Below are 10,804 nucleotides of genomic sequence, written 5' to 3'. Positions count from 1 at the left end.
CCAACTCACAGGAGTTGACAACCAAGGAGAGACAGAGACTCAAGGGAGGGAGGGCGACATCGACCTCCAGGCAGTCAGACCGAGCTAGATAGAACGCACTCTTCTCTTTTTCTCTCAAAGGACAGAAACCTCGCTCAAGCAGTAACAGAAGAAACCGACAAAGGTATTCGATTAGAGGAGGAGCGAGCCGGAATCATACTCCTGAGCAGTCGGGTGGGTTATGCACTAGTGCCCAAGTGACAGAGGGAAACGAAGGGGGTTCTGAGTCTGCATCTTACAAAAGGGACTTGGCCTGAGAGCTCCTGGACCCGGACACAGCTCGCTTTACAAGCTCACTCCTCTCCCTAGCAGACCCTGAGCACCACTCCCGCGCGCAACGCGGCTCTCTGCGCTCCCGCGCCCAGGGCCGGCTTGGAACCCAGTTCCTGGGCTCTATCTTCAGTGACTGCTTTCAGAGCTCCAACGCCCTGCGCCCTCGTCCCAGGAGCGGCACCTTAGGCGAGTCAGATCTCCTTACGTCTTGTCCCCGGAACATGACCTAGAGGCTGCTGCCCACCAGCCACAGTGGTCACCATGAACGAGGCGACTGGCGGAGGTGAGCGCTCAGATTTCTTCACTCTGATCCCTGACCTTCTAGAGCCGGGCAATGCGAGTGGCAACGCGTCGCTGCAGCTCAAGGACTGGTGGTGGGATCTGGGGCTGGAATTACCCGACCGCGCGGGCAGCGGCGAAGGGCTGCGTATCTTCATCATTGTGGTCTACTCAGTGGTTTGCGCAGTGGGGCTGGCGGGCAACCTGCTGGTGCTCTACTTGATGAAGAGCAAGCAGGGCTGGCGCAAGTCCTCCATCAATCTCTTTGTCACCAACCTGGCGCTGACCGATTTCCTGTTCGTGCTCACTCTGCCGATTTGGGCAGTGGAGAGCGCGCTAGACTTCAAATGGCCCTTCGGCAAGGCCATGTGTAAGATTGTGTCCATCATGTCTTCCCTAAACATGTATGCCAGCGTCTTCTTCCTCACTGCCATGAGCGTGGCGCGCTACTACTCGGTGGCCTCTGCTCTCAAGAGCCACCGGACCCGAGGGCACGGCCGGGGCGGCTGCTGCAGCCGGACCTTGGAGGACAGCAGCTGCTTCTCGACCAAAGCTCTGTGCGTCTTCATCTGGGCCTCGGCCACCCTGGCCTCGCTGCCCAATGCCATCTTCGCCTCCACGACCAAGGTGCTGGGCGAAGAGCTGTGCCTGGTGCGCTTCCCCGACCAGCCGCGACCGGGAGATGGGCAGTTCTGGCTGGGCCTCTACCACACACAGAAGGTGCTGCTGGGCTTCGTGCTGCCACTGGGCATCATCAGCCTGTGCTACCTGCTGCTTGTGCGCTTCATCTCAGACCGCCGCGCGGCGGAGGCCCACGGTGGGGCCGCAGCGCCCGGGAGAGGCCTGGCTGAAGCCAGCGCGCGGAGACGGTCCAAGGTCACTAAGTCAGTGACCATCGTGGTCCTGTCCTTCTTCCTGTGTTGGTTGCCCAACCAGATGGTCACCGCCTGGGGCATCCTCATCAAGTTCGATGCCGTGCCCTTCAGCAACGAGTATTTCCTCTTCCACCAGTACGCGCACCCCCTGAGCGTGTGCCTGGCTCACTGCAACAGCTGCCTCAACCCGGTCCTCTACTGTCTGGTGCGCCGCGAGTTCCGCAAGGCGCTCAAGAGTCTGCTGTGGCGCATCGCTTCGCCCTCGCTCACCAGCATGCGCCCCTTCACAGCCACCACCAAGCCCGAGCCGGAGGAGCAGGGGCTGCAGGCCCTGGCGCCGCTTCACGCTACCCCTGAGCCCGACTTGGTCTATTACCCACCAGGCGTCGTGGTCTACAGCGGGGGGCGCTGCGACCTGCTGCCCAGCAGTTCTGACTACTAACACCGCGGAGGCTGAGGGCACGCAGTCGCTGCCAAGGTGGCTTCCGGAGCAGGAAAAGAGCAGGATGGATCAGGGAGACTGGCTGGGACCCTCGGTCAAGGGTATGTGGGACAAGGATAGAGGGTAACCGGTGTGAGACTGCCAGGGGGCCGTTCTCATGTGGGAGAGATGCAAAGCCAGGTGGAGAGAACCAGCCTCAGGGGTCCCGCCACACCACCTTCTCCTTTATCTGTCTGCGTTGAAGTGTGTGAGCGCCCAAAAGCGCAGAGAGGAGTCAGGAAAGGAGATAAATGGGGCGCGAGGTGTGGAGCTCAGCCAAGTGACTTGCGGGTGTTTCAGCGCGTGTACTGCCGAGATTTTAGGAAGCCCTTGGCGAGGGCCCTCAGGGCGCACCCAGCCCGGGCACAGCCCACAAACCTCTTTGCTCTTTAGCTCTCCGGACTGCGGCGGCGCGAAAGCGAGACTTGCTGCGCGGCTGTGCCAGAAGTTTAGAATTTGGAGGCAAGAAACTTTTCTAGAGTTGGGAGAAAGGTGACATTCTGGGTTCACCCAAGGAGAAGGGGCGGAGGAGAGGCATCTCCCATGCGGCTATGGTATCTCTTACCATCCGGAACAGGGGTACCGCCACTCTGCTTGGACCCTGCGTTCCGACGTCGCTGGAGGCAAAATACCCTGTCCGCAGAGAGGAAGAAAGATTTTCTGGGGAGTGGAATCGCTGCAGGAGGGACCGGACGAGGTGTGGATATGGGGAGTGGGGCCCTCTGCAGAGAGACCTCTTCAGGCTGCTGCCCCTGAAGGAAAAAGGGACTCGGGTGTTCACCAAGCAGGTAGAAGAGCGCCCCGGGGGGAGGGACCCTGGGCTCCCTGGTTTCGGTGAGGTCTGGCTAGGTGCCTGGAGAGGTTGCGTGCTTTGATCTACGCTCTGCAGGTGACCTGGGCCCAGAAGCAATTGAAAGCTCAGAGAAGACAGGTGGCTGGGAATGAGGATGTCTCCGCTGCCCCTCCCCCCTCACTCCTTAACAATCTTGATGCCTGTCAGACTGAAGGCCTGCATTACCGTGTAGCAAAAACCAAACCAAACTCACTACTGTGGAGTCGAATCCGACTCATAGTGACCCCTCCTTGGGTTCCCAACACATACCACTACTGAAGTAGATTGCCCCATCTTCCTTCCAAGGAGTGGCTGGTGGGATTGAACCGCCAGCCTTCTGGTTAGCAGTCAAATGCCTTAAGCACTACGCCACCAGAGCTCCCAGAGAGGTGGCTATGTGACTTTTCTGTAGGTTTCGGTAGAAAAGCAAGAGATGCTGGATGCTGTAAAAATAGGCAGGGAGTTCCTGGAAAGCAAATTTCTAGAAGCTGGAGTCTGGTATTTCCAAAGGAAGTGTGAGTGAAAAAAGGAATAGAAGTAGACTTTCTTTTTAGTGCTTGTAGCATCCTCTAGGGCTGCTGTGGGAGGTTACCAGAAATTCAGGCATGAGGTTCATTCCTCATATGGTTAATGAGAGAAGATGGTGGATAAGAATATCCATAGGGCATTACCTTAGCCAAATTCCACTTATTTATTCTCACAGTGCTTTCCACCTTGGCAGTGTATAATGAAGTCTTCCCTAACCCCAAGACGGTCTGAGGGACCTTCCTGAAGAGTGTCTGGCACTGCTCAGACAACTCTGTCCTGACTGCAGCAATTTAAGATGTTAAGATTGTCACAAGGTCCTTTCTTGAGGCTCCTCAGAAAAGTGGGGTCAAACTCTTAGGCAACATTGTCTGAGGGTAAGGAAACCCGCAACTCTCCTACTGGGGAGGGGGCCTATTTTAATACAATAAATGATTATTATAAAACCGCATCTACTTCAATAGACTCTTGAACTGTGGCATTGTAACTGTAATTTTGTTGGAAATGTCCTGTGAAGTCTGGAACTGAGATTTAAGACTCCGATTGTGGGATCTGCAGCTCCAGCAATACGGTCCCACTTTCTGTAACACAGCACAGTGCGACTGCAAACTAGTTATTGAACAATCGTACCTCGCCCCCAAGACAAAGGCTGCCTGACCTCATCAATCCTGAGTTCTCTGGAGAATGTAGCCCTTTTAGAAAACAGAATCATGCTTCTGTTTTGAAGTAGTTGAATGGTAACTTCTTTACCTTTTGGGAAGAAAACATATTGATAATGATTAGTGATCAGGCAAACAGAGGTTGAAATGTAAGCCCCCCCCCCATCTCCAGAATACAAAGCAAACAAAAAGAAATACCCAGAAGGGGCATGACCCTATTAGATTCTTACTGAGGGATTCTCTTTATTAAAGCAACTTGCCCTTTCAGTTATGACCATAAAGTGATTCTTAGGAAAGCATGGTGAAGGGTGCACTTCTATTATGATGGGCACTAGAAAAAACGAAGGGAAGGCAGGAGGCAAGGCCTTTGGGGGTGGGGGGTGGGAGACACTCTCTGAAAGGAGCACTTTGTCTCCAACCAAACCTGAGGAGTCTGAGGACATGGTGGGAGGGAGCAAAGACCATGAATTCCACCACAAGGGCAAAAGGGTCAACCAGAAAATGATCAAATCAGTTGAAATCAACAACTACCTTTTGAATGCCTCTTACATGCTTAGTCTTCTCCTGGGAACTGAGATCCCAGAGATGACCAGATACACCCTTGACTTTTGCATTTGGAAGCAGAGACAGCCATTGGCACAAATAACAAAAGACAGGAAGCGATGAGTTGAATATTATAGCAAGGCTAAAAGAAGATACTGTCGGAAAATAGTGGAGTGGAAGTTTGATTCTTCTGGGGAATCAGACATTTCTTGGTCAAAGTAATACTTGAGATGGACGTAGAAATATGTGCACTTTTTTAGTTAAAAAAAAAAAAAACACTGCCATTTAATCAATTCTGATTTATAGGGACCCTTGACTGCTTCATATTTCTCCCATAGAGGAGCTGATGGGTTTGAACAACCCAACTTTGGGTTAGCGGCCAATGCTTTAACCACTATGCAACCAGAGCTCCAGGTATAATTAAGACAGGCAGAAAGTGGAGGGAAAGGAGGTAGAGAGGATGTTTGAAGCCAAGGAACTGTGATGGCTTTGAGGTGGGAATGTCAGGAACATGGTGGGGAAAGAAAGAAGCAAAGCAGGGTGGCTCCCCTTTCTCCTGCATGCTGTCCAGGCACTTGAGTTTTCTCGGGATTTCTATTAAGAATTTCGGTGTCCTTGCATTGGTTTTATTTACCGAGAAGTAAGCAATTTTTCCCCAGAGAAGAACATGTCATTGGTATATTGAGAACAAGTATTTGCTGTCCCAAAAGCGGTTAAATGCTTTTTAAATTGGATTCTATCTACTGATTCAAACTTTGATGGAGTTAAATGGGTAGAATGTGTGTGTGTGTGTGTGTGTGTGTGTCAGAGAGCACGTGGGCTGGAGCTCCAGCAGTAGCCCATTCAATGTTCCATCTGAAAATACTTCACTTATAATAAAGACCATGCCCTACAGCTAAGCAGACATGACTTCTTTTGACTTATTGAGGGTTCAGGTCAGATGCCCCTCAGCTGTGCATCACTATTCATTCCATCCATTCATTTCAACATCCTCAAACACCAGAGCTGTCCTTGGAGAAATGGTCAGGAGATAAACATGGAGATATGCAGAAAGTTCCATTCCTAAACTTTACAAAGACCAAGGACAGGTTGGTGAAACAAGAGAGGTGGCTGGTGATGTTTGCCTTATAATGCTGAGTGCTGTGTCACAGGGGGCCTCTGAGCATTTGCTCATGTCTCTGTGGGGTTGGGAGCAGGTGTTTTCTCTTGCCACTCCTCTAGTCATGACCTCACCTCTATCACTAGGCAGTAGCATTGATGGGAGGAGAAGGAGGAAGGGAAACTAGAGGAGAGAGGAGAAGTTTTACATCTGTCCTTCAAAAAGAATGAGATGGTATCATTTGCGAGTGACTATACTACTGGGGGCAGGCTGGTGGTTCAAACCCACCAGCCACTCCTCGGAAGGAAGGTTGGGCAATCCTACTTCCGTAGTGATACTGCCTCGGAAACCCAAGGAGGGGTCGCTATGAGTCAGGGCTGACTCGACGGCACATAACAACAACAACAACATACTACTGGAGTGCAGGGAGACTGGAAGGAGGATAGGCACTCAGAGGAGGGGAGCAAGGCTCAGAGGCTGACAAGTGAAACAAAAGCACACCCGCAACTGAGTAATCAGCCCAGGCTGGTCTGGAAAGCACCAGAGTGCCCAAAATGTGAGGAGGCTGGAATGCTGAGTGCTGAATGAGGAACCTGTGTGCCCGGCAGGTGGCGAGAGTGAGCAGTGGGCAGGAAGGAGTGAGACTTCAGTGTAAGCCCTCTGCCTTCCCGCAGCCCCCACCACATCCCACCACAATATGCAAACCAGAAGGAGCTGGAGCCACAGGGGTGCCCAGGATGCCCCACCCCACACCCCTAGCATTACCTCAGCCACAGATAACCAGAGAGCAGCAGAGAGCGGGCTTTGAACAAAAAGGAGGCAATCGGGAGAATTACAGCAGCAACCTGGGAGCCCAAGCAGGAGCAGGAGATAAAGAATGCATGTGAGTGAACAGGAAGCTGGCTTCTTCTTACCACTGGAGATGCCAGGAAGGTGAGGGAGACTGCATCGAAGAAGACAATAAATCCATTCTTGGGCTGGTAGTCTTGGTGACTGCCCTGGGACCCAGGCAGCCAAGGCCGTTATCTTGTGTTTAACCAGTAGAGGACCCCGCTCTTTTCTCCCTCCAGCTCTACCCCTCCTCACATGGCAAGCGATCCACAGGGCCACCTGGAGCACCTGCAGCACCCCTCCACCTTCTGCATTACCTAGGATCTCAGAATTCCCCATCTAAAGAGAGCTTCTTGGGTCTCTTCCCAAGTCCATCCTCCAGAGGTCAGATTGCTCTCCCGAGTCTGTGCATACAGGTCTAAGGGCTGGCTAAGGGTGGCTATTTGCAGGCATGGTGGAGGGTGGAGGGGTGGATGTAGTTTATGATCCCTACACCAAAATGAGGCACACAAAGACGTTGACAGAGCTAAGAGTGGGCCCAGGTGGGTTGGGGGATGGTCTGTGGACTGTGGGTCTCTCTGTGAGGAGCGGGTCTATTCTCCTTACCCACAAGTTTTGTGAAAGAGGATGTAGTGCCTTCCCAAGAACCAGAGCATCCTTCCTCTTCTCAGGACCACTGCCCCGATGAGCAGGGTTTAGCCTTGCTACTGGGCCCATCCATTCTACTAAGTACAAGGTAAACAAGAGTAACACCTCAAATCCCAAATGCTTCAGTTCTCAAAGGCAACTCATTTCCTTTCCCCAAGTTCTCTTCCAGCACCAGACCTTTCGGTAAGATGGAAATTCACTGAGGTAATGACTACATTACCATACTCAAAAGATGAGGCAAGAGAAGGAACCATGTAAATGTTTTGACCTATAAAAATATGTGGGCAAATCTCCATTCTACCCTAGTTAGACCACATTCTGAGGAGTGCAGGCAAATCCCTAAGGACTGGAGGGCACAGGGTGATGAGCATCTAACAATCGTGACATTAGCTATCAAGCACAGGCCAAGTGCCAGCCACTAGGCTAAGTGCTACCCATACAGAGTCAGGGAACCAGAGTGCCAGGGTTCAAAGCCCAGAACTGTGTAGCTTCAGATGAATTATGTAGTCCCTCTTGTTCTTTGTTTCCTCATCTACAAAATGGAGATGAGTAATAGCACTCATGCCTGAGGTTTCTGTGTTACCACAGGTAAACCATTTAGAATAGTGGTAGGCAGTAGACGAAACCAAAGGCTCAAGGAATAAACTAGTCTACAGGACTAATAGTCTACACAAACCATGCCCTCATCTACCCTGCGACCAGAAGAATTAGATGGTGCCTGGCTCCCACTACTGACACTTCTGATCAAGGCCACAATAGACAGACTCTGGAACCCAACAGATAGAATGGGACCCAATAGAAAGAATGGGGGAAAAATGTGGAACAGAACCTTAAATTCTAAAAACAATTACAACAACAATAAAGAAAACAGCATTATTGAACTGGTTAAAACTGGAGAACTCCCCAAGACTACTGCCCTGAGATACTCTTGAAGTGAAACAAGCCTCTGAGGTGACCTAGGAGCTAAATAATAGATTGACTCACAAATGAAGAATATCATCCATGAGTACTGTGCTCTTTAAAAAATCATCTATATGAAACCAAATGGTCAATAATTACCATAAAACAAAGATCAGAATAAAAGAGGGCAGGGAAGTTAGATGAATGGAAACAGAACAACCAGAATGGAAATACTGAGAATGTTCACACATTGTGAAGAATGTAATTGATATCACTGAACAATTTGTGTAGGAATTGTTGAATGGGAACCTCAACTACTCTGTAAACCTTCATCAAAAACACAATAAAATATTAATTAAAAAAAAAAATACAGATAGTGGCAAGCACTCCGTAAGTGCCATGTATTGCTAATCGTCGCAACCCTCTGAGGTGGAAATTTTCATCCCATTTGCAAAGATGAGCAAATGAGGCTTGGAAAGGTTAAACTGTTTGCTGGAAATGATCATGTCAGGATTCAGAACCAACCTGACTCAAAAGTCCATGATTTTGAAGCCATGCTCTCTTGAGGCTGCTAAAATCTTCCCCTTGGGAGAAGATGTTGGAAGGATATGGCTAGAGGAAAAAATGCAAAGCTTGAAAAAAAGCTGTTCATAGGAGAAAAGGGAAGGCTGTTTTTGCAAAACTCTCATGACTCCAGGAGATGGAACAAGGGTCACAGGCTAGAAAAAAAGATTTCCACTGTGTGTCAATGAAATGAGCTGTTTGGAAGTAACACAGAAGTAACATGTGAAGATGTTCAACCAGACTTGTTGGAGATATCATAAAACAGCAATATTTGGAGTTCTAGTGAATTTGATGAAGAATATGGCCTCTAGACCATACATGGATTCCAGGCTGGGGGTGGGGATCATGTCATAGAAGAAACCCAAGCACACAGGTAGAATTAGCCTGCCCCTCAGCCCTGAAGTGTCCTGTGGAAAACAGATGCTGTCTCCTGATTCCCCTACAGTAAGATGCAATGAGGAAGGTGTGTGTAGATGGTACCAAGCACACATACCCTTTGCCACCAGTGATGCAGGCATTGTGTAGGCTTGTGCAAGACAAAAGATGCCTGAATTACAGGGATCATTGGGTAGAAGACTGGCTGAAAGTGAGGAGTGGGCAGAGGAATATCTAATGGGCAGATGAAAACAATGCAAAGCTACACAAAAGTCTGCTTTCCTGACTGACATGTGCTTCACTGTGTCTGAGGTTAAGGTCAATGTCTCTTTATTAACTCAATCCACATATCTCACAAAGAGAGCCACAAAGCAACAGCCGATCAGTGCCACCGCAGAGGAGGTGATCACCACGACAACGACGCTTCCAGCCGCGTTGACCAGAAAGCCCAGGCCACTTCCGACCAGGATCTGAGCCAGCTGCACCATGCTGGTGAGGGCAGCACAGTCCGCGCCCTTGCCTCTCCCGCTGCTGTCTGGGTGCCTGCTCGAGGTCTGCCGCCTCTGCAAGGGAAGCACAGGAACGCCGTTGGGTGTACGTGAAACCGGCCTCTAGGCCAGGCGTCGGCAAACTTGCTCTGTAAAGTGCCAGATAGCAAAGATTTTCAGCTTTGGGTGTCATATGGTCTCTGTGACAACTATATGTAGTCCCAGCTTACGTCAAGGTTCTGTTCTGACAGCTCCGTAGTAAATTGGGTCTGATGCAAGTCCAATATCTCATTTTTTTTCTTTTAGTTTTTAATATTATTGTTTTTTGTTAGTAGTATCTTTGTAAATCTTATCTTTGTCTTTGGGGAAAACATCATGTATAAATTTACAGATATATTTTAACATTGTATGTAGCATATATTGGGAGCTCTGATAGCATAGTGCCTAAGGCACCTGACTGCTACCCAGAAGGCTGGCGGTTCAAACCCACCAGCCACTCCTGGGAAGGAAGGTTGGGCAATCTACTTCGGTAGTGATACTGCCTCGGAACCCAAGGACGGGTCGCTATAAGTTAGGACTGACACAATGGCACATAACAACAACAATGTAGCATATATTACTAATAATAAAAACAAAAAAACCTTAGACAGAAAGTCTAAATGAAGTTCATCTAACCCAAAAACATTGTTAAGTCAGGATTACCTGTACTGAAATTTGCCAAAAGAATGGGAAATCTATTTCCGTAAAGATTTACCACCTCCAAAACCCAAAAGGGGTCTCTGTGTGTTGGAATCCACTTGATGGCAGTGAATTTTTTTTTTTTTTTAACTTTGCCCTTGTGTATAAAAGCAGTTATAACAATATATAAACAAATTGGCATGGTTTTGTTTATGGACAATGAAGTTTGAATTTGGGGTAATTTTCACTTATCACAAAATATTATCCAGGTGAATTTTTCAACCAGTTAAAATTTTGAAAGTAATACTTAGCCCATGGCTGATACAAAACCAGGTGGCCAGCCATATGTGACCCACAGGTCATACATAATTTGCTGGCCACTGATCAGGAACTTCCATCCTCCTGCCTATGATTGTCTTCTTACTGGCCATGAAATCTTAAATTCCACATTCGCTCATGAGGGTTAAACGGTTAATATATGCAAAATTCTCTCTCCCTAACCCAAAGCCCAGGCAGACCTGCTGCTGTTGAGTTGATGACAGTTCGTGGTGACCTCATGGGTTACACCGTAAAGCTGCTCCACAAGATTTTCTGGGCAGCAATCTTTACAGAAGAAGATCATTATACCTTTCTTCCACTCCCTCTCCCTGGTGTAGTGGGCTGTCACGTCGATTCTGACTCACAGGGACTCCATATGACAGAGTAGACTTGCCCC

General features: G+C 49.3%; 2 protein-coding genes across 2 annotated transcripts in view; one reads left to right on the top strand and one right to left on the bottom strand.

Annotated features, from left to right (window-relative positions):
• The first annotated feature begins 564 nt into the window (after nt 1-564).
• On the top strand, nt 565-1,908 carry RXFP3 (relaxin family peptide receptor 3). Its single transcript, XM_007956564.2, has one exon. The coding sequence runs from the start codon at nt 574-576 to the stop codon at nt 1,906-1,908; it is 1,335 nt and encodes a 444-aa protein (XP_007954755.1). The 5' UTR covers nt 565-573.
• A 7,353-nt stretch (nt 1,909-9,261) lies between these two features.
• Nucleotides 9,262-10,804, bottom strand: part of SLC45A2 (solute carrier family 45 member 2) — a 57,440-nt gene continuing 55,897 nt past the window's right edge. Inside the window, exon 7 of the mRNA XM_007956558.2 lies at nt 9,262-9,486. Coding sequence (XP_007954749.1) covers nt 9,262-9,486 — 225 coding nt within the window. The remainder of the gene's footprint in view (nt 9,487-10,804) is intronic.

Source organism: Orycteropus afer, unplaced genomic scaffold, assembly GCF_000298275.1.
Source record: "Orycteropus afer afer isolate SDZICR_OR568_19922 unplaced genomic scaffold, OryAfe1.0 scaffold00635, whole genome shotgun sequence".
NCBI lineage: Eukaryota > Metazoa > Chordata > Mammalia > Tubulidentata > Orycteropodidae > Orycteropus > Orycteropus afer.
Note: the sequence above shows the minus strand (reverse complement) of the source record. Positions and strands in the feature narration are given on the sequence as shown.

Excerpts from the sequence above, each read along its gene's own strand:
- RXFP3 (XM_007956564.2), top strand. The coding sequence starts at position 574 with ATGAACGAGGCGACTGGCGGAGGTGAGCGCTCAGATTTCTTCACTCTG.